The 27,518-nt window shown below is 38.1% G+C and overlaps 4 protein-coding genes across 5 annotated transcripts; 1 reads left to right on the forward strand and 3 right to left on the reverse strand.

Annotated features, from left to right (window-relative positions):
- Positions 1 to 1,630: 1,630 nt before the first annotated feature.
- Positions 1,631 to 10,997, forward strand: LOC115628927. 2 transcript variants are annotated; one of them, XM_030525189.1, is made up of 3 exons: positions 1,631 to 1,739; positions 8,380 to 9,350; positions 10,429 to 10,997. In XM_030525189.1, the coding sequence occupies exons 2-3, from the start codon at positions 8,417 to 8,419 to the stop codon at positions 10,995 to 10,997; spliced, it is 1,503 nt and encodes a 500-aa protein (XP_030381049.1). In that variant the 5' UTR covers positions 1,631 to 1,739; positions 8,380 to 8,416. The 2 variants fall into 2 exon arrangements, 1 of the variants encoding a protein (XP_030381049.1); XR_003995851.1 differs by lacking the exon at positions 1,631 to 1,739 and having other exon boundaries at positions 9,230 to 9,353; positions 10,429 to 10,472.
- Positions 10,998 to 13,041: 2,044 nt separating this feature from the next.
- LOC115628924 lies at positions 13,042 to 13,830 on the reverse strand. The gene is made up of 3 exons (XM_030525186.1): positions 13,720 to 13,830; positions 13,270 to 13,607; positions 13,042 to 13,203 (listed from the first exon to the last, which is right to left on the reverse strand). The coding sequence occupies exons 1-3, from the start codon at positions 13,780 to 13,782 to the stop codon at positions 13,140 to 13,142; spliced, it is 465 nt and encodes a 154-aa protein (XP_030381046.1). The 5' UTR covers positions 13,783 to 13,830; the 3' UTR covers positions 13,042 to 13,139.
- A 3,396-nt stretch (positions 13,831 to 17,226) lies between these two features.
- LOC115628923 lies at positions 17,227 to 18,015 on the reverse strand. The gene is made up of 3 exons (XM_030525185.1): positions 17,905 to 18,015; positions 17,455 to 17,792; positions 17,227 to 17,388 (listed from the first exon to the last, which is right to left on the reverse strand). The coding sequence occupies exons 1-3, from the start codon at positions 17,965 to 17,967 to the stop codon at positions 17,325 to 17,327; spliced, it is 465 nt and encodes a 154-aa protein (XP_030381045.1). The 5' UTR covers positions 17,968 to 18,015; the 3' UTR covers positions 17,227 to 17,324.
- Positions 18,016 to 19,147: 1,132 nt separating this feature from the next.
- LOC115628960 (nucleolar protein 3-like) lies at positions 19,148 to 19,758 on the reverse strand. Its single transcript, XM_030525235.1, has 2 exons — positions 19,723 to 19,758; positions 19,148 to 19,653 (listed from the first exon to the last, which is right to left on the reverse strand). The coding sequence occupies exons 1-2, from the start codon at positions 19,727 to 19,729 to the stop codon at positions 19,148 to 19,150; spliced, it is 513 nt and encodes a 170-aa protein (XP_030381095.1). The 5' UTR covers positions 19,730 to 19,758.
- Positions 19,759 to 27,518: the final 7,760 nt, after the last annotated feature.

Genomic DNA, 27,518 nt, shown 5'->3' on the forward strand with positions numbered 1-27,518 from the left:
GCCAGCTATGCCTCCAAATCGCATCCAATTGTATTCATGGACTTGGAAAAATTTCAAAACTAAACCTTTAAATTATATCTTAGAAGAGAAAGGAAACTTAAATTAACTAATTGTTAATTTACTTATTAGGTGTAACAATCAAATTCGCCCCCATTGACTCTACAAAGTGTTAAACATGTATCCACATGTGCTCGCCACTGTATATTGACACTACTTGTAAATCTTTAAGTTGCCAAATTAACTATCAACGCAGTCATACTGGCAACCAAAATTGGAATTTTCTTGATGTAAATTTCTTGTACTTTTCTAGTTTTAGAACTGACATGATCGATCAAGCTTAGATTCGAACTACGTGTATGTTGCATAGCTTTGTCAAGCATAATATTTGATTCAAAAATATCGTTAATATTTCCTTTGCAGCTAACATGTCCTGACTATAGAAAGAGGAGCTATGCTTGGTAAATGTAGAGCATACAAGTAGTATGTATATAACATTAACTTCAAACTTAACGTATGTATCTTTAATGAGCCGCAGACCACTGTGCGATGGAGATATTAATATGTACGGCGTGTGATCACGTCTGGAGTGGAGGCAACGACAGTAATGTCCGGCTTGTCATCGTTCTTCAAATGAGCTCAGTATATATGTACATATAAACATATGCTCTTTGTCTTTTGTCTAGGTTTTGGATCTCTGCTGATCCAGCAAGTTGGCTTTAAAAATGTAAGCTGCAAGGTTCTCAGGGTGCGGCTAACCTTGATTTTGATTACTCAGCGCAAGGAGTAGCTTGGCTAGACAAAGAGATGTAAAGTCAGTGCAGACACAGATAAGTTGATAAAAAAAAAAAACAACATAATAATAAACTTGGAAAGAAGTCAACACATTGGCAATTGGTGTAGCTGGTGATGGAAGAGGAAGCAATGTCTGTGTTGGCCAAGTGGCACAAATTACAGCGTCGAGTTCGAGTCAGGTTAATTATGTGCTGCGAACATGTTAGACGCTTACATCGATGGCTCGACTGGAGTGTAGTTGGGTGCGGAGTGAGGGGCATGGGGTGGGGGGGGCTAATGTGTGAAGCAATACGTGAGCATAAAGTGACACCGTTACACATGCGCACAGGTGCAGCACGTCAGATCATCAGACATCTTGGACAGAAGAAGAGCGAATGAACGAACTTTCTGTTGCGGCGAACTTGTTTGAAGGGAAAAGAAAGCCAGATCCAAACCAAACACTTCTGTTATGTTCGAACGAAAGCTCACCTCTTCTTCTGTTCTGCCGATTCCAGCGCCTAGGCCCACCATACCCCGTTGCTTTGGCTTTGACCAGCACTTCAACTGCGCTGCGCTGCGCTGCGCTGCTCTGCTCCGATCAGCGCTGCGTCGCTGCCTCGGCCTCGGCCTCTACATCTGACTGGCTATGGCTATGGGGAATCCGTTGACTGTGAAATTGCCAATAACTCGGCTCGATGGTATTTTCTCGTCTCAGTTGCGTTCCGTGTTTCCGAGCGTTGAGTTCAGTTTCAGTCCGCGATCCCAAAAATTAAAACTTAACTAAGCGCGCGCCAAGCTTCAAAGACAAACAAATTTTTTTTTTTTTGGTAATACTTCAATAATTTAATTTTGTGCTTTAACATATTTTTTTGATATAAAGAGTGCATTTTGAAAGTACATATTTCGAATATACAAAAAATAGTTTACTTTTGTTGCCGCCCGCAAGGATAAAGCCGCCTGTAAGAAAGGTAATGGGGGCTGAGGTGTGCTGAGCAGGAAGTGCTGGGCATGATTTGATATTTGAAGTGAAATGCGGCCAATGAAGAACATTTCTGTTTTTTCCCCATTTTTCTAACTGCTCATGGCTTAACTTGGCTAATGAAGTTGACCAGGAAAAACAGAAACAGCAGCTGTTGCTGATTGTGTTTGTTGATGTTGTTGTTGGACGTAAAAGTAGCCGTGAAATTGTGTCAACCAGTTTGAGCTTCTTTTTTTGAAATGTCTGTTGTAGCTGCTGCTTTGCCTTCTTCTGCTGTTTGCTGTTATTGTTAATTTATCTGAATTTGGTAGAAAAAAAAACACTAACAAGAAATCAAATAAAAACAGCGTTTTTTTACATGTACTTTGCTTTCTACCACACAATCTATTGGCCAGTTCTTGGTCTTTGATTTATGATGCCACCAGTTACGTATGCTTGGAGGTTTTGGCCATTAATAACATCATCGAGCTAAACGCTTCAATTGCCCTTCACTTAGTTTTCAATCGCGTTTGTATTTAGAGCGGAACATTGGGGAATTACGCGAACTGCGATATTGCAAGCCATACTCGCAGCTGGCAGTATTTCATGAGCAATACTTAGGGTGCCCATCCCTGCCTCTTCAATCTTTGATTTTCCGTAAGGGTGTCATATGGTCGATGCCCCATGCTACATTTTTTGATTGATTTAGTGAAGAGTAATGGTGCATACACAAACGTAAATTGATGTTCTTTGAATTCAATGTTGAATATTGAATGCTCGCTTCAATGTTGAAGTTATATAAATATAAATACTATGACTGCTAAATTTGTTATTAGTTTCAAGTGGAACCCAGAGAAACAGCCTTTCATAAAGAAAAAGCTATGGTAATTTAATAAAGGGTCTACTGTTTAATTTATTCCAGGCAATACTCAGATTTTCAAAGTCTAAATATATGATGTTAAGCCTTTGTATGAGTATTTGTAGTGATTACATACAAATTTATTAGACATTTTCCCAAAACTATAAGCAAAAAAAGGGGTACCAACAAATATTAATATATATCTTCAATTATATTCGATAAAAATAATGTATATTTGTTACTATCAAATTTTTAGATCATATACAAATATCTGCAAGTTGCAGCAACTTTACTTTAGGTATTAAGACAATATGCCTGATAATTTGAATGAATCATAAGTTTGCATCTGTACCAGTTGCTCCTAGCATTGATTTTGACTCAAACCGTGTAGACATTCAGGAATTATAAAATGAATATGGATTTGAATCCAACTACCCAGACAGTAAACTTGAAAGCTTGGGCGCACTTTAGAGTGAAACGTAAAACTTGACCTAAATGGTTGTTGCATTTCCTGTGCTTTTTCTTCAAGGACAGAGAGCTTTGCCCAGCAGTCCCCGTCCCTTTAAAGCTTTTGCACTCGACTGTCAGGTCTATATGCATTTGCAGCATCCAATAAGCTGTCAGCGGGCTCAGCAGATATTTGAATTTGAAACTGAAGCGTCCAATTCCAGTGTTCACTGTGGCGTTGATAAGCCGGGCTTTAGCGTAAAAACCCTCACTCAATAATTCTGGCAATCCAAAACGAATACTCTGCCGGAAATGTGACCATAAAAAGTCGGCGAAATAATGCCAAACACATGCCCAGATTTTCACTTGCACGAGAGTATATTCGTATATAAGTAGCCTGTGTGCATTCGCTGGCGTGTAAAGAACCTAACCCTAATTTTGGCATAAGTATTATTAAGTTTGTTACGCCCCACACACACACACGCTTACAACGGGCCCAGCGATTTCACCCACGCAATAAATCAGTTTTGGCCTCAAAGAAGAAAGTAAATCAGAAAAAAAGAGTTGACTGAAAAAAGTATGGGATACATAGAAACAAAATCGTTGACGCTGTGCATCGCACAAAAATTATGCAAATTGGGAATGTGTATTATATAAACCCGCACATTAACACACATACGCACACAACGGGAGACGAGATACGAGAGATACACGCTTGCACGCAACCCATTGAAGGATGTAAAAGTCTGCCAAACTGCTTAGCATAATCAAATCATCAGACGTCGTGTCGTAATCGAGGGGGGAGAGGCACCCAGGCAGCTGATTAGAAAAAGCAGCTGCTGTTGAAATGGAATCTTTTTCTTTTTTGCAGATAAAACTAATAATATTAATATTATTAGCAGAAACAACAAGCAACACTTTCGCTTGTTCAGAAACCCAATTTTTAAAGTTTCGAGCATGTGGAGAGGTGGAGAGGTGTGCATTAATTAACAGATTTCGATTTCGTTGCGACGAATTCGAACTCGAAAACAAGAAGATGACGAAGAAAACACAAGGGTGAGCAGCAGGTGGAAAGGGAGCAAGTTGGCAAGAGGGGAACATGCTGCATTGATATTAAAAAGACAATAGGCCAAAAGATTGCGGTTGTATTATGTACATATATAGTATGATAATATCTGATCAAATTTAAGGCAAAGACGATGGCCAGCCCTTACTTTCTATTTTCCAATCCATATAATAATTAATTAATGCTAATATGTGTAGCTGCTTTTCACAACCGTTATAATTTATTTATATAAATAGAAAATATGCGGCATATCCATGCAAATGTGTCTCTCTCTGCCTCCCTATCTGTGTATGTGTGTGTGTTCGTTTGTTTGTTTGTTTGTGAACCAAAGCCATATGCAAATGAAGCTATTGACTGTTACGTATTGGAATGCCGAATGTCGGCAGTGAAATTATGAAAGAAAAGAAGTAAAGCGACGAAATACTTAACACGCATATGCATGAGTGTGTGCAGAAAGAAGAGGAAGAAAGAGAAGAGACATAATGCCGATCTTACAGTTGCAACAAGTTTTAAAGCTCACCAACCATAGCCCCTCGAAAGCATTTTACAAGTACAAAAAATATTTATTGTCTTTTCATACATTTTGTTTTAAAGAACTTTGAATCGTAAAAATTCATTAAAGGGGCTACAAAGTAACAGTTGTTCAATAGGGAATCCCTCTTGATGGGGCATACATAATTCAGTATAATCTCTATACCTCTCTAAACACTGCCGGACTTCCTAGTTTTGAAATACTTTCTACTGAGGTCTAAGGTCTTACGAAATTCGCACAGAATCTGAAATTACATTAAAATGGGGCAACTATTTCCCTATATCATAGGACCGGTCGCTGACAAAACCACTCTTTTTCTTATCAAAGACATGTTAAGCAACCTCTGAATTATTTATAGTCCCTTTTAAAAATATATGTACTACCTGTAGTAAGAATGATTGGTGCAACAAAGTCTTTTTGAGCTGGAAAGCCGGGCTTTTACCTTCTACTCTCTAAATATAACTTTGAAATTGAATTTCTTGATATTTTTCAAAATGCAAAGTAAGACTCATTTAACTACAAACAATTTTTAACTCTCAGTGCTGACTACTTTAAATATTAATCTAAAGCTTTGCCTTCTTAAACATATACTCGTATAACAGAAGCATTCACATATGTGTAAGGCATCTGAGTCTTTTCCCAAATAAGTTGCTCAAGAAACGTTAGTCGGTTAAATCCTAATGTGCTGAGATTCTCTAAGCATGTATCTTAATATAATCAGCTACTGCTACTAATGGTAATGCATTGAATAAAAATGAAAGCGTTACCTCGTTGCATGTTTCCATCATTTAAATGGGCCTTCGGGGTAATTGAACGGCAACCTACAAAACCCTGTCTGTCAATCTTCATGATTACGAACGAAAGATTGCCCCAAATCTAGTGCCGTAGATACAGAAGCTCCACTGCTAATAGGCATTGTTTTTGAAGACAATGAGCAGCTTACCCAAATGCGGCACAGCCGCTCGACATTAATGAGTTAATCGGTAGCTGGTCGGTCAAACCTTCATGGGCAATATCTTAGTCGCTGCCTCACTGACGCTTCAAACTGGGCCGGCTGAGGCCAGGGCCATTAATGTTCCCATAGAAAAAGTAAAAAGTCAGTCAGTTGGCCCAGTTGGTCCCAGTGCCAGACTCGGTCTCTCTCTCGTAAAAGGCCCGTCGGCTTGTAAGCTCACACACACACACACACAAACACACGCACAGAGTAAACATACGCTCGTAGCAGTTGTTCGAAATGGTCATCAAAAGACAGTTAAGAGTTCTAATTCGCCATTTCGATAGATGCACCTACGCTCGTAGTATGTGTGTGTGCGTGTGTGTGAGTGTGTGTGTGTGTGTGTGAATATGGCAGTGCGTATAACGGTAAATGTGTACAATGTATTGAAAAGAGCAATGGCAATAACAAAAGCAACAAATATGTTGCTGCTCTTCCTGTTGTTTTTGTTGCTTGTGTTGCTATTGTTGTTGTTGTTGGTGCTGGTGGTTGTGTGGCAAGTGTAACTGTTATTGTTATGAGCATTCTGCTGCGTGCCTTGTGCTTGTGTCACCCTATTTGGTCACACACTTTCTATCCACTAATAGCAACAACAGCAACAGTAACAGCAACAGCAACAGCAACTGGACGACAAATTGACTGTCGCTTGAGCTGCCATTTTCATACCCTTTGCACACACACACTGTGGAAGGGGAGGAGGGAGCAGAGGGAGAAGGGGGGAAAAGGGGCATTAATACTCTGCCATAAAGTGTGTCATATGTTTCGTTATTTTGGGTGGCTGTCAGTCCAGCCCGGTCGTCATCTTGAATGTGTTGTCTTGTTGTCCCAGCTGGAACTATCGCAAGTTTAAGCTTGATTTGGTTTATCAGCAACGACGCAAATGTTTTGGACACCACGCTAGGGTGCTCAAGTATATTTATAAATACATATGTAGTATAACCCAAATATTTGCAAATGACTTTGACAATCTTATGTAATCAAGAAATTTATAGTAACAAATATTCGAAGTAATATTTTGAAACCAAATTTCAGGATGTGTCGTCTGCTCAAATGTACACCCTTTTTAAATTGGCCGTGAAAACTAAACAATGAACAAAGCCTCTTTTACTCATGATTTCGAAAAATTCGAGTGGCGGTTTATTCGCTCTAAATACTTTTAAAGCAACCAATAAAGAATTTTACTGCCGTTTAGATTTAGGAAACTCATTGGTCCATGAATGCAGCTATAATAAAATAAATAGAGTGAAGAGTTCTTTAAAAAGGTCATTTCATCTTTAAAGAAACCAATGAAGTTTTGTCCTAAATCTCAGCAAAATTTGTATACTACTTATGTACTTCTATATACGAGTAAGCATACAGTTAATAATTTCAAAAAAGGTAAGCAATTAATTAAAAATTGAGCAGGGGAGCTCAATCGGAGAATTTGATCGGATCTTTAATTGAAAATTGGCATAAAGCTACTCGTGTAATATTTGTTCGAATACTTATGTAGCTTATTGTTGGATACTGAGATACGCCCGCTAGAGCTCGGCCATGTGTTAAAGTTTTTGCTGGGGCAGCAACTTGTGGTGGGAGGAACAGAGGACAGAGGACAGAGCTGAGGATAAGTTCGGGATATGAAAGACAGTTGGCAAGGTAACCCTCTTACATACACGCTTTCAGGCGGCTTAAGATTCGGGCTCATGGCCAACAACAATTGGTCACATAATTGAAATAACTTGGGCCACTCGAAAAGAAGCCACGAGACAAGCGTGTGTGTGTGTGTGTGTGTGTGTGTGTGTGTGTGTGTGTGCGGTAAATGAGTCAATGGGTAAAATTTCACTTTGCCAGCGTTCGGATAAACAAACAATACTCGAGCTCGTAAACCGCAGCAACAACAAAAAGTGACTCACAAGCTGAAGAAGAAGTGGCTTGAATCGAACTCCAACTCCAACTTGTAACAGTGCGCTGAAGGGGGTCGCCGTTGGGTTGGTTGAGGGAAGAAGAGGAAGAAGGGGAAGGGGAGGGGCCGTGGAGGGTATGCCCAATTCTAATGCCGCTAGCTGGGTAACCCAAATCATCAATTAAATGACGTAGCTGGGTAGCTAGGTGTTGATGTTGCTGTTGTTGCTGCTTATGTTGTTGTTGTTGCTATGTATTGTTATTGTTGCTAACGGCCTCGGCCTATGGTCAGGTAGAAATTTCACTCTCATTTTGGAGCGTCAATATGTTTTTCACTTTTTGTTTTGTTTGTTTGCATTTCAACGCATTGATTTCCATTTCGATATTTCATTTCTTTTATTATTATTTTTGTTGTTATTGTTGTTGTTGCTGCTGCTGATGTCGCTGTTCATAATGAATGGATTTGTGAATTGAATATATCTTTAATTATGGCCGGCCGCTAGGTGGCGCGTTAGTTTGTTTGTTTAATTTGTTGTGGCTTTGCAAATATCTCGTGTTTGGTTGAACATGAGAAAGAAAAGCAGAAGAAAGACATTTAAAAAATGAGCAAAGAAATTATGTCAATATTTATTTAAATTCTTTTCTTCTGCCACTTGGACGCTTACTGCAAAATCAAATACAACAACAGCAAAAAAAAGTTGAGTTGACGAGAAAAAAAGGTGAAATTTAATCGCGCACCACTTAAAAACCTTTCTTGTTGACTTTTGAAATATTTTTATGCGCTCTTGTCGTTGGCGTCTGGGTGAAAATTGCGTTTCGATTTCTTTGTCATGTGCTAATCGTGCACCCATTTATTTGCCTCTCTTCGCAGTCACAGCTCAAACCACAGACCCAGACACAGTCAGACCATGAGGAGCGTCCACTCTCTACTGTTGTTGTTGGCCTGCTCGGCCCTAGTGCTTGGCGGTCAGGCCAAAACGGTGTTCAGGCGAACGGATAAAATCTCAGAGAATTTTAAACAGTTGGACCTGCCGCCAGAGGAGATTGATCCAAATGTGGCGCCAGAGCCAATGAAGGTGCAAACCATAGATGCGGAGGATGTGATCTCAACATCGGCTCAAACCGAGGAACTGGACAACAGTGCCGCCGCCATCTCAGCCGCTCCTGCCTCCACCAATGAGTTGGGCATCGATGAGAGCGCCAATGAGATACCCAGTGCCGAATCTGCCGCTCCAGCTGAGGTTCCCGCTGCAACAGCTGCTGCTGCAGCTAATGCCGCCAATGAGGCCAATGCTGCCGATGTGGCTCCAGCTGCCGCCGCAGCTGCTGCCACTGTCGCCACCACCGTGGCGCCCAAGCCCACAAAACAGCCCGCCAAGCCATCCAGCGAGGATAGCCAGAATGGCATCAGCCGCTACTGCAAGTGTTCAGAGTCGCACTGCGATTGCTGCCGCAAGTTCGGTCTTCCGCTAATTCCAAGCGGTCCCGGCTGCGCCAAGATCTCATATTTGGGCAACGACGAGATGTCCGTTTCCATTAAGTATGGTGATCTGACACTAGCATCTCGTCGCATTTCCGCGAAGAAAGCGCGTCCCATTTGCGTAGGTCTGCCCGGCGGCTACTCCAAGTTCTGTGGCCGCGTCTATGGCCTTTCGCGTGCCAAGGAGAACTTCAAGGCGTGCCTGGCCTTCGAGCTGCGCGCTGATGACGAAGTGGAAGCGGCGCTTCGTGTCTCCTGCTTCAAGTTCGGACCTGAGGGCTTGCGCGTAGCTGAGGCCGAGCCCCTGCCCACGGAAGTGAACAAGGAAGAGGATGACGACGATGATGATATCTTTGGCTTTGGTGGTAAGTCAGAAAACGGGGAATACTATATGTTTTAAAATTATAATCTGAATCATATCATATAATCAAAAGCAAGTTTATTATATTGCTATTTAAATAGTCAGCGTTAGTGGAGTACTCTTTGTTTGATATATACAAGTAAATTATAATAATCGTACTACTTAATGTATATTCCCTAGTCTGGAATACGAAATACCTGCTATATAGCAGCCCCACTCTTTGATTTAAATTGAACCATGCTCAGGTATTAAATTACAAATATCCAACAATTAAGGGGTGTAGATTATATAAACTACAAGTAGCTAATTTAATATTGTAGATGGGCCTTTTTATGGAATGTTCGTAATTTTTGATACCCTTACATTAGTTATAGAGGAATGCAATGCGTGGTATTGGTAGGTTTAAAACCACGTTACCTGATATGTACGAAATAAATCGCTTCCTGTGGAGTTTTAATCCGAAATAAAACTATAGTTGTTGATTTCGCTGAGAGCAAATTTATAGGAATCTCAAACCATACATAGTACAGGGTGCGCCATCTTTTATGTCGGTGTGCGGATATTGAATGGCTTTGTCATTAGTGAACCGATTGACTTGAGTAGACCAGTGTTAAAGAATTAGTCTGAAGAAATTGTACAGAACCAAATTAAATAAAAATATTTCATACTTGAAAGTCGGTTGTTTATTTTCAAAGATATTCAGTGTTTACATACCGACATAAAAGATGGCGCACCCTGTATATGGATGAAATCTGCAGAAATTTATAGTTTACATATATTGAAATCCAGTTGATATATATAGTGCATGGTTTGTTCAAAAGAAAATGTCAATTTTTAATTTTTATTGAAAAGTATTTAATTATTCATCAATATCCATTTTGTCCCCTTTAAAGTAATCCCCCTCAGATATAATACACTTATACATATACATATACATATGGATGTCCAAATGTCTGCAGTTTTCGTGCAAAGTTTTTCTTGAAATTACAATCCAGCTACTACCGCCATTAGATTTGTGTATAATCGAACTACTTGAATAACATGCTCATTCCTAATGTACAATCTGGTCACATTTGCAGCCGGCGGCGGTGATGACGACGAGGACGAAGAGGACTATGACGATGCCGAAGAGCCGGAGGAATCAGACGACGATGATGCCGACGACTACACCGAGGACGATGATGCCGAAGCGCCCGGCGATGCGGACTATGGCGGTTTCAGTCTGGGCGGTCTGCTCGACGAGCTGGACGATGATGAGGATGAGAAGCCAAGCAAGAAGCCAGCAGCATCAGCAGTTGCCGCAGTGGTGCCAGCCGCTGACCAGACTCGGGAGAATGTAGATCAGAAATCTGTGGAGCTGGCGCAAAGCAAGGATGAGGCGGGCACGGCTGCGGCACCCGCTGCAGCAGAAGCAGTGGCAGCGGCAGCGTCTGCAGCTGGCAGCGAAGCTGCTCAGTCGGCGGCAGCTGTGGAGGAAGCTGTGAGCGCAGTTACTGCTGCTCCTGCAGCGGCCGTAGAGGCCACCACAGCCAAGTCGAAGAAGTCGAAGAAGGCGAAAAAGAACAAGAAGAAGAAGGCCGCCGCAGAGGCGAGCGAGGGAGACTTTGCCTACGAGCTGCTCAATGGGATTCTGGATTTTTTCAACTGAGCGGGCAACGCGAATTTGCCAACATGCTGGGCAATAGTGTAAATACTTTGTTTCGACGACGTTGAGCAGAAGCCTCTCTTCTACACTTTTTTTTTCGCGTACTGCCTGCGATAAGTTATTTATTTATTACACACTTTTGGGAATTTCGAAAACTTGTACGAGCTGCCGCTATGCGATATTGATTTGTAATTTTACGTTTAATTTATTTAAATTATGAATGAAAAATAAAACGAAAATCAAGTGAATGAAAATTAGACGATATCACACTCGTACTTATAACTGCAAATTGCTCTCCACTACTCTGCCTCCCCACTTCTCTGGTTTGGGTTCGGACTCGGACTCGGGCTCGGGCTCGGGCGCGGATCAAGCAGCTGCACTTGCTTGGCTTCATTTACATATAAATCAGAATGCATTGCCGTCGCGCAGTGGGCGGTCAACAGTTGTGTGGCCGGCCAGCGGGATGAAGCGAGCATGCAAATCGAATGCAAACCACTTTACACGCCGCACTGCACACGAAAACCGAGTCGGCTCGATGCACAATACAGGAGGCGGACAAGAGGACGGTCGTCAGGCTTTGGACTGGACTCTGCTGTTCGGTAGGTCTTTGACTGTGCTCGTCAGCTCGGCTTGGCAGGACTCGTTAGCGTGTTGTGGTGAAGTCTCCTTCTCCGTTGCATGACTGCGCTTCCTGTTGCTGCTATTTTTACTGCCCCCTGCTGTTTCTGTTGTGTACGCGTGCATTTTCCATTTTTCATTTTCATTTGATTTTCATTTAAGTCTCTAAAACAAACACTGGCACATTTCTGTTTTTCTGCTGCGCCAGACAATGAATGAAGCCATAGTCAAAAATTTGGTTTGGGATTGGGGAGACTGTTGCCTAATTTGAGGCGCACGTGCCACTCAAAGTTTGTACGTTCAAGTGCAGGAGATGACGGAGCAATTTTTGAATATTAAATTACAGAAAAGTTGCTCTATACAAGTATGTACAACATGAAAAGCTTTCGCCTTTTTGATAGTTTGCTTAACTGGCATTTTCAGCCCGTCGGCGACACTCGAACTTTTCGTCTATATTTTTTCAATTTATCTATCCTATGGGAAAATTTAATTTGATTTTGCGTCGTCTATACTTATATACAAATTAATCCTTTATAATCATCTCCAACATTAAAAGGAAAATATAATTATGTTCGCCTGGGACGTAGCAGAGGTGCCAGCTTCCAAATTGAAGCCAAGAGCAGCTGTAAATTCCAATAAATCAATAAAAAAGGCACTTGCATTTGCTAAAATCCAAAATCTGAAGTATCAGGCGTACAGAAACCAGCAGCAAGATGATTTTTAAAAATGTTCAAATTAAATTCGACCGCCTAATGTAGTGCAACATTTTTATTTTTTCTGCCACTGTAAAGTATGCTACACTTAGCCTTCTTGCTTGGCCTTATAAAAAATAAATTGAACAGTAGAAAATTAATTTTTTCACGCCTTGAAGACAAACATTTTTTAATCCTTAAAGAAAATTTCCCCCCAAGATATAAACAAAAATGAATTAAAATTTTAGTAATTTTTGTATATTATAATAATAATATGACTTAATTTCTAATTTATTTAAAAATTAATATAACAATTAGTTGTGTATTTATTTCATAATGGAAGTTTTTCTTATTATAAAAAACCCGCAGAAATCTATTTATAGACATCGTCTATAAACAAAGATAAGAATATCATTGTAGTTGTTTATGCTGAGATTGTACGCGTGTTCCCTTCTGATTTTGGTCCCATTCTCTATACCCTCTCCACACACGATATGCACATAAGGTCTACGATCCCCATCACCAGCTATGGTGACAATGGATCACAAAATACAATTAAAAAACTGAAAGGTTAAATAGTTCGCGGCCCATGAATTTTGACATTTTTTTGTGATAAAGTAACGCGGACGACTTTCTTAGTTCAAAAAGGAGGAAGATGCCTAAAGTAGGTGGATAAGAAAAGCTAAACTCCATCAATTGATTAAGCATAGTTGGGATGTTTTACTTCCATAGACGTATTTTGGTTTAATTTTTTATTGTATTGCATTCACGAGAAGACATCCTTCAGCAAAAGAGAATTGGAAGTAGCCAGATGTCTTGAATAAAATAAAGCTCTCTAGTAATCCGAAGAGTTGTTCCCAGCTTCCTGGTTGCTAGCTGTTTGCAGTCGTGGGGCGGCCCTACAGAGAAAAAAGGAAATGGGGGTGAGGACAGACACGTCTATGCATTATTGCTGGCTTGCGTACTGTCTTTCGAATTCTTCCTCGGCAATTTCATGATCTCCGTATTTAACGACCACCATCAGAGAGACGGCGTTCGATTCACAGTGCTTCTTTATATCCTGCTTCAGCGTCTCTTCTACCGCTTTGACGCCCAAAGTGACATTGACGTCAGCAATAAAAATCTTCTTCTTCTTCTGTAGCTCCGTCAAGGTATCCAAGTCTGCTACCCCATCAAGCACGCGGCCCAACTCAGTTATGATACGGGACGTATCGCTCAATGACGACCAGCAGTATTCCAAGTGGTTATTGTTGCTCAAGCGCGGTACTTCCCGAATAATAGCGACCACAACGCGCTCCTTGTGCTATATGCATGCAAACATGCATGTCCACAAGTATACATATATAAAGTGCATACATATATACATAAATGGTTTTTTCAATTAAGACTTGCCAATGCCCACATGGATATCTTACCTTGAATTTCTTCAAAACAATTGAGGACGGACCATTGCTTGTGTAAAGCCAATGATTATTCATATTGCTAAAATCTTCTCAAGTCGTTAACCGGCAGCGGGTCGCTGTCAGAAAGAAAAAGTTAAGGAAGAGGCGAGGGATACTAGGATTCGCGCAAGGAATATCGATGTCTAACATAGAAGTGCGGTGCCACTCATCTCTAACTGGCTTTAAGCATGTTCTTTTTGGTAGTTATTAGGGCTGGGCGCAGTCAAAAATCGAATCGTATTTTAAAAAACCGATTGCATTTTTACATAACCAATTTCTTGGCAAATCATCTTTCAATAAATTTAAAAATTGTAGGAATGTACACAGAGTGCTTTGTATAATTTATTTATTGTATAATTATTATTGTCCAATGAAGACTTTAAAATCGTTTAATAGTAAATAGTGGCATTTCAGATTTCAATTTGCAATAGACTCTGAAAAACAACTGCTCCACAAAAAAATTGCAGTATGAGCATACAAGTGATCTAAACTTAATCTAGTTTTAATTCAGATTAATCTATAACAATCAACAAGACTAATAATCAAATTGTCTAATATGGAATAATCTTTTTCAAATCTGACTGGCTCGATACCGCTAGTGTTATATTATCATTGTTAGGTGAATATAGTAATAGGTGGCTAGAATTGTCTGTTACTTTTTTTCTCGATCTGTGACTTACGACAGGCACTTAAGTATCGACCATCTCTAATAGTTTATCTTGGCACAAATGGCAAGTAAGGGGACCACCTGCTCATAAAAGAAGAGCTTCCGCAAATAATGTCAAGTATTCAATTTTTATGCAAGCTATTTGGCATCTTACACTGGAATATATTTTTAGAGTTGAATTGTCTGTTAAATATTCAAGTTTCTTAAATAGATATGTCACAACACCGTCGTAATATACATATGTATGTAGGTCTGTATGTAGGTAGTGCATTTTATAATGCGCATGTACATACATATATATGTATATGTATGCTCTTAGAGGAATATATGTACATGAGTAGGATTAATGTGTGTATTAATTTTCCTAAATAAGTAGCAATGCAATGGATTATTTGTATGTATGCGAAAAAAATAACACTTTTAATTTAATCTTGTAATATGTTAAACATATTTATAGAGCAAATTTTACAAAAGCCCTTTCTGGCCTAGCCATCAGTTTTGTACATCACACAGCGAAGACCAAGGAGTCGTCTTGAGTTTCATTTTAATTGGTCGGTGCTTCCATAGCTTGCCATCGAGTTCATCGAAAGCTATCACCGCGTTCTTGTACCGCTCAAACACAATAATTGCGCCACCAGGGTTCAGGAGGCGTATGTCTAGGAGTGGCCCATACGGTTCGAAGAGCATGAAAACATCTCTGGCGGTCACGTCCAATGGCAGATTCAAGATGCTCATTTCGTAGACAACTAGTCCCTTGTCACCTGCGCTTCGCGAATAAAGCATAACACGGCGATTATGCATGGAAGATACGTTTACTTCCAACACATCGATATTCGAAAGTTTTGTGTTTGGGCCAAAATGTGCGGAAGTGTTAACAACTACAATGTCGGCATCCGAGTTATGTGTCTTAATTTCTGAAATGTTAGTATCGCCGCTAGTACCTGTACTGCTAGCATCCTCTACGTTCTCTTTTTATAGCCTGTACCAAAAGGGTAAAAGGCTATATTAGTTTTGTGCGAGTGTACATGTAACACACAGAAGGAGGCGTGGCTGACCCCACAAAGTGACAAGCCGAGTCGATATAGCCATGCCCGTCTGTCTGTATGAGCGCAAGGATCTCAGGAAGTACACGAGCTACAATAACCAAACTTGGTATCGAGGTTCCCCTAAGTCCTAGGCAGGTCAAGTTTATTTTTTTTATTCTGATACACCCCCCACTCTCCCGCAATTCCTGTTTTTTTATAAATTCCAAAATTCTTGGAATTTTGAAATCAATTTTGGTAGTTACATCCAGTTAGTGCTAATGTGTCCGTGTGCTAAGTTTCATCATGATAGGTCAATTCTGAAGAAAGTTAGCAGCTCTGCCGGCACCGCTGCCCGCAGCTGTTGTTGTTGTTGCTGCTTTGGTTCAACTTTGTGCTGCACGCATATAAACACGCATAGGCAAATTATATACAATTTATTAAACTAGTGTTCTGCTACCAATACGGCAACTTAAGCTAGTTGAAAATTAATGGGGAATAAAAGAGTTGTCCATAGTATGCATCTATCGGACGCACTTACATCTATGTACATATATATGTAAGATTTATTAGGTTTATAAATCGTTTAATAAAGTATATCTAATATTTTAGATTAAATATGAAATATATTTTATGATATATATTTTACACAAGGGATCTCGTGGGGAGATCCTTTGGATGGCACTTCTTCACACATAATTTATATATAATTATCTACTGTTGTTTAAAACAGCAACAATTCGCTCTTCTTCTTCCTCTTTTTGCTGCTGCTTTGGGAGCATATAACTCAGTGACGGAAGTTTACCTGGGTACAGGGTATTATACTGTCGGGCTTGCTCGACTGTAGCGTTCCCTCTTGTTTAAAAACATACACATGCACATTGAAATGAGTATTTTTCCGTTCGTCTTCTTTACTTTTTTTATGCACGAGGCACGGCACTGCCAGCAGCAAATGTAGAATGAGGAAGAATAGAGAACTGTATATATAATATGTTCGCCTGGGACGTAGCAGAGGTGCCAGCTTCCAAATTGAAGCCAAGAGCAGCTGTAAATTCCAATAAATCAATAAAAAAGGCATGCATTTGCTAAAATCCAAAATCTGAAGTATCAGGCGAACAGAAACCAGCAGCAAGATGATTTTTAAAAATGTTCAAATTAAATTCGACCGCCTAATGTAGTGCAACATTTTTATTTTTTCTGCCACTGTAAAGTATGCTACACTTAGCCTTCTTGCTTGGCCTTATAAAAATTAAATTGAACAGTAGAAAATTAATTTTTCCACGCCTTGAAGACAAACATTTTTTAATCCTTAAAGAAAATTTCCCCCCCAAGATATAAAAAAAAATGAATTAAAATTTTAGTAATTTTTGTATATTATAATAATAATATGAATTAATTTCTAATTTATTTAAAAATTAATATAACAATTAGTTGTGTATTTATTTCATAATGGAAGTTTTGTTGTTGTAGTAGTTGTTTATGCTGAGATTGTACGCGTGTTCCCTTCTGATTTTGGTCCCCATTCTCTATACCCTCTCCACACACGATATGCACATAGGGTCTACGATCCCCATCACCAGCTATGGTGACAATGGATCACAAAATATAATTAAAAAACTGAAAGGTTAAATAGTTCGCGGCCCATGAATTTTAACATTTTTTTGTGGTAAAGTAACGCGGACGACTTTCTTAGTTCAAAAAGGAGGAAGATGCCTAAAGTAGGTGGATAAGAAAAGCTAAACTCCATCAATTGATTAAATATAGTTGGGGTGTTTTACTTCCATAGACGTATTTTGGTTTAATTTTTTATTGTATTGCATTCACGAGAAGACATCCTTCAGCAAAAGAGAATTGGAAGTAGCCAGATGTCTTGAATAAAATAAAGCTCTCTAGTAATCCGAAGAGTTGTTCCCAGCTTCCTGGTTGCTAGCTGTTTGCAGTCGTGGGGCGGCCCTACAGAGAAAAAAGGAAATGGGGGTGAGGACAGACACGTCTATGCATTATTGCTGGCTTGCGTACTGTCTTTCGAATTCTTCCTCGGCAATTTCATGATCTCCGTATTTAACGACCACCATCAGAGAGACGGCGTTCGATTCACAGTGCTTCTTTATATCCTGCTTCAGCGTCTCTTCTACCGCTTTGACGCCCAAAGTGACATTGACGTCAGCAATAAAAATCTTCTTCTTCTTCTGTAGCTCCGTCAAGGTATCCAAGTCTGCTACCCCATCAAGCACGCGGCCCAACTCAGTTATGATACGGGACGTATCGCTCAATGACGACCAGCAGTATTCCAAGTGGTTATTGTTGCTCAAGCGCGGTACTTCCCGAATAATAGCGACCACAACGCGCTCCTTGTGCTATATGCATGCAAACATGTATGTCCACAAGTATACATACATATATAAAGTGCATACATATATAAATGGTTTTTTCAATTAAGACTTGCCAATGCCCACATGGATATCTTACCTTGAATTTCTTCAAAACAATTGAGGACGGACCATTGCTTGTGTAAAGCCAATGATTATTCATATTGCTAAAATCTTCTCAAGTCGTTAACCGGCAGCGGGTCGCTGTCAGAAAAAAAAAGTTAAGGAAGAGGCGAGGGATACTAGGATTCGTGCAAGGAATATCGATGTCTGACATAGAAGTGCGGTGCCACTCATCTCTAACTGGCTTTAAGCATGTTCTTTTTTGTAGTTATTAGGGCTGGGTGCAGTCAAAAATCGAATCGTATTTTGAAAAACCGATTGCATTTTTACATAACCAATTTCTTGGCAAATCATCTTTCAATAAATTTAAAAATTGTAGGAATGTACACAGAGTGCTTTGTATAATTTATTTATTGTATAATTATTATTGTCCAATGAAGACTTTAAAATCGTTTATTTGTGCGTGTGTTATTTCAAATCAATTGTATATTAAATCTGTGTATCAAAATCAAGTAAATAGTGGCATTTCATATTTCAATTTGTAATAGACTCCGAAAAACAACTGATCCACAAAAAAATTGCAGTATGAGCATACAAGTGATCTAAACTAAATCTAGTTTTAATTCAGATTAATCTATAACAATCAACAAGACTAATAATCAAATTGTCTAATATGGAATAATCTTTTTCAAATCTGACTGGCTCGATACCGCTAGTGTTATATTATCATTGTTAGGTGAATATAGTAATAGGTGGCTAGAATTGTCTGTTACTTTTTTTCTCGATCTGTGACTTACGACAGGCACTTAAGTATCGACCATCTCTAATAGTTTATCTTGGCACAAATGGCAAGTAAGGGGACCACCTGCTCATAAAAGAAGAGCTTCCGCAAATAATGTCAAGTATTCAATTTTTATGCAAGCTATTTGTCATCTTACACTGGAATATATTTTTAGAGTTGAATTGTCTGTTAAATATTCAAGTTTCTTAAATAGATATGTATGTCACAACACCGTCGTAATATACATATGTATGTAGGTCTGTATGTAGGTAGTGCATTTTATAATGCGCATGTACATACATATATATGTATATGTATGCTCTTAGAGGAATATATGTACATGAGTAGGATTAATGTGTGTATTAATTTTCCTAAATAAGTAGCAATGCAATGGATTATTTGTATGTATTCGAAAAAAATAGCACTTTTAATTTAATCTTGTAATATGTTAAACATATTTATAGAGCAAATTTTACAAAAGCCCTTTCTGGCCTAGCCATCAGTTTTGTACATCACACAGCGAAGACCAAGGAGTCGTCTTGAGTTTCATTTTAATTGGTCGGTGCTTCCATAGCTTGCCATCGAGTTCATCGAAAGCTATCACCGCGTTCTTGTACCGCTCAAACACAATAATTGCGCCACCAGGGTTCAGGAGGCGTATGTCTAGGAGTGGCCCATACGGTTCGAAGAGCATGAAAACATCTCTGGCGGTCACGTCCAATGGCAGATTCAAGATGCTCATTTCGTAGACAACTAGTCCCTTGTTACCTGCGCTTCGCGAATAAAGCATAACGCGGCGATTATGCATGGAAGATACGTTTACTTCCAACACATCGATATTCGAAAGTGCGGAAGTGTTAACAACTACAATGTCGGCATCCGAGTTATGTGTGTTAATTTCTGAAATGTTAGTATCGCTGCTAGTGCCTGCACTGCCAGCACCTTCTTCGTTAACTTTTTTGAAGCACATTTTCTCAACGTCACCTCCTGCTAACTCCATTTTAGCTGAAACTGTGCCGTTGTAGTTGAAAATAGTTCCTTACATACATATGTATGTATGTTTATGTATCTTACCCTGCATTTAATTATCAGAAAACCCGAAATGTTCTGCCGAGACTATTCTGCTTTCATCCTTCGCGCTAATCATGTGCTTTCTATAAGACTATCGATAGTCTTACGCGTCGATCAAAATACTATCGCTATTACAAATTAGTTATCATCGTTAATTTGACAACATTTAATTTTATTGTCATTTATGCAAATCCCTATAGAGACAAATCGATTTTTGGGAAAGTTGAAAACATTGATTCTGAATCGTTGCGGTGTGTTCTAAATATCCGAGAAGGTTCGCAAGTTATTATTTATTAAAATAATTGACGGTTTACTTAAGTGTTTACCAACAAATAAGCATGTACATACATATGTATGTATGTAAATATGTGCACGCAAGTGTTCCCCGCCACTGCCAGCGAAATCACTATCGCATTGCAGTCGACATACAAATAGGATGCAGAAATACACGCTAAAAAGTTAGCAAAATAAAATTGAGAGGAAGAAGGTGCGGAAATTATTTAAAAACATACATAGGTATGTTAGTTTGTCTGCCCGTGCACAATATATTTGGCAAGATAGGAGTGAACACATTGAAATGAGTATTTTTCCGTTCGTCTTCTTTACTTTTTTTATACACGAGGCACGGCACTGCCAGCTGCAAATGTAGAATGAGGAAGAATAGAGAACAACAAACAGCGCTGTACAGAGAAGGTGTTAACACATGTATATATTTTAGGTATTAGTTGTTGATTTCGTTTTTCCGTTTTTGTTGAATTTAAATTCACTTTAAGATAGTACATTAAGTCATTTCTGAACTTTAAACGAGCCTTAATAGCAGTATGTGAAGTCTTAAAATCAACATTAAACCTAAAACTGAAAATTCAACGTATTATTTTAAGAATTCTCTCGCTTTAATCAAACATTATTTAAACAAATTAAGGGTAATATTATAAAATGCATATCGTTATATTAAACATTATGTACTCTAGCACGAGGGCTGCTACGAACATTACGAACTTCTTCGTACACTTTAGAGCTGGGTGTGAACGTGTTCACGAAAACTCACGATGTCGCCAGCACAAAATTGCACGAAGACAAAAATAAACAAATAGCCTAATTCATTTATTTTGTTAAATAAAACAAATATTAAACTGTTTTCAAAAACAAACAAATAAAATAGGACGACCCTTAGGGAATGGAAAATAAATAGGCGTAATTGGATTATACAGACGATAAAAGAACGCAGTTATTTTCTTGTAATTGTTGAAAATGTGCTTTATTGTGCTGTCTGGATGCATCTGTTTATACTTTGCGTATTGTGGGTGTGTGCCATTGTCATCATGTATGCATGTATGTATGTATGTATGTATGTACATATGTAGGCGATGATGTAATATGCAGTGCAAAGTAAGTAATCAAAAGACTATTTTTGTGCCAGCGGAGTCAATAGAAATGTATACGGATATTGCAGCTGATATCAGCAGAATCCTTACTGCTGTTGCTGTTGGTTGAGCAGCATTCTAATTTTCTCGTTCAGACTCTCAAGTTGTGCCTCCAGTTTGGCGACGTCTTTTGCTTCCTTACTGATTTGCAACCAAGCGTCCAAAACCTGCGCATCCAGCACGTCTATGGCTTCCTGCTTAGATGAGAGGGTCAATTGCTCAAACAATTCGGGTAGAGTATTCGGGTTTTGTTCAGCTAACTGGGCAAGCCTCTCCTCCTTCTTCTTCAATATTTCCATTACTGTATTTAATTGGCGCCTAGCCACATGGAGGCTAAGCTTATAGGCCCCATAGGTTTCAATGAGGTCGTTAACGTCTTCGGTCACGTTGTCCTTAATAAAGGCTGTGAACGGATCCGACAAATCCGATAGCTCGTCCATTTTGGAATGACCTGTTATGTTCGATTGACAATCAGATTTCGTATCTGTTATGCTATTTCCATTGGCATTTAGCTCACAGGCGACCTATTAGTCTTTTAATACTTTTCAAATAATAGTGCTGTTTATGTAAAACATACATGTGTTTATTCAACCGCTAGCTGTTTGAATATTTGTTAAAAATAGTAGGATCTATAATTCTACAATATAAATCTTAACATTAACCGTTTTAATATGGATAAGACTTAGCTGATTTTGATATGCAATAATATGAAGAAAATCCAAAAGATGCACCTACAGTATTCTTCTACATTTGTCATAAATTTTTTTCAAAAATTTTAATTAAAATGTGTCTTTTAAAATCTTACTTAGTACGAATATAAATAAAAAAATTAACATATTTAACAAAAACACAAATATTACATACAATTATTTCGTAAAATAATGTAGAAACAAGAAAATCCTACCTATATCCAAAATTGACTGGTTTATTAGGTTTTTTGTTTTTTCTAATATGCAACGGGAATAATATCTGATGCCTATTTATATCATTAACTCTTAGTTCGCTCGTTTGTCGTGTATAGCGACGATGGTCAAGCGATTCACTCCGATAGAACCCAACACTTTCCAAGTCTAGATATTTTGTAATGTAAGCAAAAATAGAATACAGAACAGCAAGATCAGCAGACGAGCAAGTAATAACTGTCTAAATAATGATACCAGTATCTTAGCCACAGCGAAAAGATTAGATTTCTGAGAATCTCTTTGCCTTATTCTCAAAGGCTTTAATGTCATTTTGCAATACAAAGGACGAATGGAGGAAGTCCCATGAATTGGATAACCATGGATGACAATTGGCTTAGTAAACCCACGAACTCAAGAGGCATTTGTTTAACTGCAAAAAGGCATATGCTTTTGTGGCTTTTTGTTAACATTGAAATAGGCGAGAATTAAAATAAAAAGATAAATTAAACTATTCCACTCTAATTATCCTTTCACCCGATAGAAGAAACATACAGATAAGTATTTGTATATATATCGGCCTTTGAATACCAATGTGTTTTGCCTGCAAAAAATGTACGCCGGTAAATCATTGCTAGTCAGAGTTAATTATTTTCTAGAACGAATGGCAAACCACGGTAATTATGCATCCATAGTGCTAGTTGCTAGTTTTATAATTACACATAGCACAATGCAACAAATTGATGGCTTACCAATCAATGGCCATTGCCCCAGATCCCATGTCTGCTATTCAGCCGTAATAGTCGCCCATCCGTTTGCCTTTGTCCAGCAACAGCAACAACAGCAGCCGCTATAAATGGCAATTAGTACAACGTTGGCCACCATCGCTTTGTATTACAAATAAATATTCTTTCACTTACTATACATGAACATGCGTATACAAGTACATACTTGTACATATACATATGTACGCTCTTTTGTACTTTTGTATATGTACGTACTGTATATATAGTATGTATGTACTTGTCGTCGATGATGCGCAAGGCATGCAAAATGTGTGCAAACAAATCAGACTCATTAATAGTCAAGGACCATCGTCATCGCAATCGCCATCGCCATCGCCACCGCTATAGCCAAAGCGAATAATTCGTTGCCTGTTTACAGGCGTTGCGCAGCGGCCGCTGCTATTCCTATAGTGTTAGTTGTGGTTGTTGCTGTCAATTTCTTTTGCCATTTTGATTAGTCATTTGCGTGCCGGCATTTTGATAATGCGCGCTATGTGGCGGAATTTGTGGCATCCGCGGCATCAACCCCAACTTCCCCCTAAAAATCTTTCCACAACGGCATTGACAATGATGCATGAATCTTGGTGTGTCCGTATTCTATCAGTTGCCTGTTGTGAGTTGATAAAGTGCCGCATCATTTGTAAAATGACGCATGCTGGTGACCACAAAGTAACAGGCGAACAACTTTTAATTAAACCCTCCAAACACTGCGGTCTAACTTTTCCAGAACCAACTTGTCTCAAACGAACTTCCTTTCCTGATAACAGTTGCGGCCAGTTGGGAAAGGAGAACATTCAACAAATTTGTTGAAGCAGAACATTTACTTATTGTTATAATATATTTTTCTGACTCAAACCGCAATAGCTTCATGCTAACTTTATTAAAATCTATTAAGCCATGCTGTTATTGCAGAACCTACTTGTTAGCACCCAGAAGATATACTAAAAACAAGAGTGGAAATTGGACTCTATGGGAGCTAGATTAATTATTACAGCCACTGCAAGATTGTTGCTAGACTAGCTATTTATAAAATAATAGGGTTATAGAATAATTTGCCAATACCTTGCACAGGCTTTAGAGGGAGCTATCCTAAAAAGGCAGCTAACATATCTTTATTTTGAAACTAAAATTTGTATATCTTGCGGTTTGTATACAATAATGAAGTTGTATTATGTTGTTGGTCAATATTTTTAACATACATATATCATTGTTCTCAAAATGGTCTGTAATTTGTCGTCCAAAACTAAAAGACTTGCAGCGATCTGTTTTTATTTATTTTACCAATATGCTCTAATACTCTAATTTAAATGAGTGAATAGTGTTTTGGTCTAAAGGTTGCTTAGAGTACTTTTATTTGGTGGAAAATATAATATTTTTACAGCCTTCATAAACGGTTGTGAACAAATATGTACACATTGCCATTAAATACTGAATATATAGGGACTAACTAATATGCAAAAAATATTTCATAATATTGATAGAAAATGGCAAAAAGCCGATATAAGCCGTTATAAGGCGCTTAAGTCCAAAAGGGCTGTTATCTTGGATGCAGCAAATGTAATTATTTTCAAACGAAATTAACCCACAATGCTGCCAAAAGCAATTTTCATGCAACTAAGTATTGGGGCATATTATTATTAAACTGTATATGTATATGGCTTTTAATATGGTTTATTTGCGTTTAACAAGGCCAGCTAGGTGTCGTCGATGACAAGATCTGAAAGATCATACAAACGCACATTGCTGATAACGATTGAATTTTAATACTTCGCTCCTGATATTCCTCTGTTCTATCTGTAACCTTAACGGGTTTCTCTTTGTGCAACAAACCTTTCTGTGTCGATGCTGATGTTGCAGACGCTATATTCTATAGCCGATCTGCTGATGTGTGCTGAAATGTTGAAATGCCAATAATTGAAAAGACAGAGAAGGAGCTTTTTTCCATACAATATATTGTTTAATGTACACATTGAATAAAATATGTTTAAAATTTGCATTCAATTTCATTGAATGAAAACATCAATTCGCTTTTACAGTTAGTTGCTTTAAACAGTTTTTGTGTAATAAAAAAAGTGCACACACACACACTTACTCGCACTCACACACACACAAAAACGCTCATATTCATCGGTTGGTGCGACAAACGCGAAAAGTTCCTTCTTTTTTGAGCTTTACAATATTTTGTATGCTTGTCTTTCCATTTTTCATTTTCTTGTGATGCTGTGTGTGTGTGTGTGTGTGTTGCGTGTCTCGTTTTGCCTTATCATAGTTTGTTGCTGATGTTTTTATTATCATTGTATTTGTGTTCTTTGTGTTAGATTCAGAGAGAACCAAAAACATGTAATACATAAGCACATACAGATTTTCTGGCTGGCAAAAAGTTTTACTCAAATGTTTGTGTAAAAACGTGTTTGTCTTTTCTTGCTTTGTTGGTGTTGCTTTTAACGCTTTTCCCTCGGTATTTCATTCAATTCTTATTGCCTGCTACCCATTTACAATACTAAGAGCAAAAATATGTCGTTCTTCTTTAAATGTGTATGTGTATTACATATGTATTAATTTATTATACCCTGTACCCAAAGGGTACACAGACCCCACAAAGTTTATACACCTAATTCCGTTGTTACACTGTCTTCTTTTACACGATTTTGATATAACACGGTTGGAAAATTCAAAATTTCATATATATTTCTTAAGAGATATGATCAATGTCTTTGTTTACACGGAACCAATCTACTGTGTAAAAACAGAATTAGGTGTATATTCTTGATCAGGGTGACAAGCCGAGTCGATGTAGCCATGTCCGTCTGTCTGTTTGTCTGTCCGTCTGTATGAATGCAAGGATCTCAGTAAGTATAAAAGCTAGAATAACCAAACTTGGTATCCAGATTCTCCTAAGTCCGAGATAGGACGAGCTTGTGTTTTTTTCTGATGCACCCCCCACTGCCCCGCCATTCGTGTTTTTTTCCCTAACTCCCGTAATTCTTGGCTTTTGCATGTATGTATGTATGTATGTATGGATTGAATATTTTTTATTTATTTTAATTAATTTAATTTTTTTTTTGAATAATTTTTTTTTAATTTTCTTTTTTTGTGGAGAGTACAGGGTATTTTACTGTCGGGCTTGCTCGACTGTAGCGTCTCTCTTGTTTTAATTTTAATTTGCACATAAAAAATGTTGGTACATTGAATACTTATGTAGATGTATGGATCAGTGTGTATGCATAGGTTTTACGCGTAATATGTTTATAACATACAATATTTATATATAAGTATATAAGTATACTCTGTATGTGTGGGTGGATACGCACGCACACTACATACACCATTACACATACTACTATCTCGATAAAGTTTTCAAAAAGGGGCACACATAAAAAAAATGCATCTACATACAAATATTTGTTACCAAGAGCCGCTGCACTGGCTCTTTGGGCAATTTTCAACTTACGACGATATACATATACGATAATAAAGATTAAACAAACATATACATATAAGTATGCATATGTTGGTACATATTTTTGTTTTTTCAGTATGTGTATATAAATATATATATATGTATGTATATAATATTTTTTAAATATTCAATAAGTTACAATTTTGATTTGACAACATCATAATAGTAAGTAGAAGAAATATAACAATTAATAGAGACAGAGAGAGCAAATAAGTTTTGGATGACTTTCGTTCGCTTTCTTTTTACTTTGCTTTCCCTTGCTTTACTCGCATTTCCTTTGCTCAATCCGCATATCACACTCGAAACTGATTTCATTTTTTGTATACCCTAAGTACAATAATTAAAAAGGTTGCTACACTGAGAAAAATACTCCTAATTACACACATACACATATGCATATGTATATATATATATATATATATATATATATATATATATATATATATATATATATATATATATATATATATATATATATATATATAGATACATATACAGATGTACATAAATGTACAAAGTGATTTGTATACTACATACATATATATCTAAACATTAAGGGAGCTCATTGAAAATTGTATACAGATTCAGCGAAACAACAAAGGAGCAATGTGGCACTCATATACATACATATGTACATACATACATATAGACATATATAGTATGCACATATGTATGTATCTGGATCCACGTTCATTTTAGTACATACTTGTACATATATGTATGTATGTATACTCTATAATAACGGAGTAGCACACAATACGTGCATCAATCGTACTATACAGACGTTAATATATAATATGTCCGTCTGTCCGTCTGTCTGTCTGTCTGTGTGTCTGCTTGTTTATTTGTATCTCTGTACGTATCCTTATGCAGTATGCAGGGAGCACAATGCTTCTTGTTGTTGTTGATATGTAGGCGGGTATGTGTGTGTGTGTGTTGTTGTGCAAAGTGTTGATGAGATGGGCGTGAAATGCGCCGGAAAATTGAAAGGAACAAAGGAGCGAAGCAACAGCGAAAAAAACCACGGGTCTGGGAATCGTCTAATCCAAAGTACGTGTGTTAACTAAATGGCGCATGCTAGTGAATTAATCAGTCTCGTTTGTTTTATTTTCATTCATTTTGTTGTTGTTGTTGTTTTTGTTAAATAGTAGTTAATGGTTAGCAGTCGGTAGGAATTAGGTGTTGGCAAATGTGGCCATAATGGGACTTATCGCAATGAATGCTGATGCTA

This window comes from Scaptodrosophila lebanonensis, unplaced genomic scaffold, assembly GCF_003285725.1.
Source record: "Scaptodrosophila lebanonensis strain 11010-0011.00,11010-0021.00 unplaced genomic scaffold, SlebRS2 tig00000129-arrow-arrow-pilon, whole genome shotgun sequence".
NCBI lineage: Eukaryota > Metazoa > Arthropoda > Insecta > Diptera > Drosophilidae > Scaptodrosophila > Scaptodrosophila lebanonensis.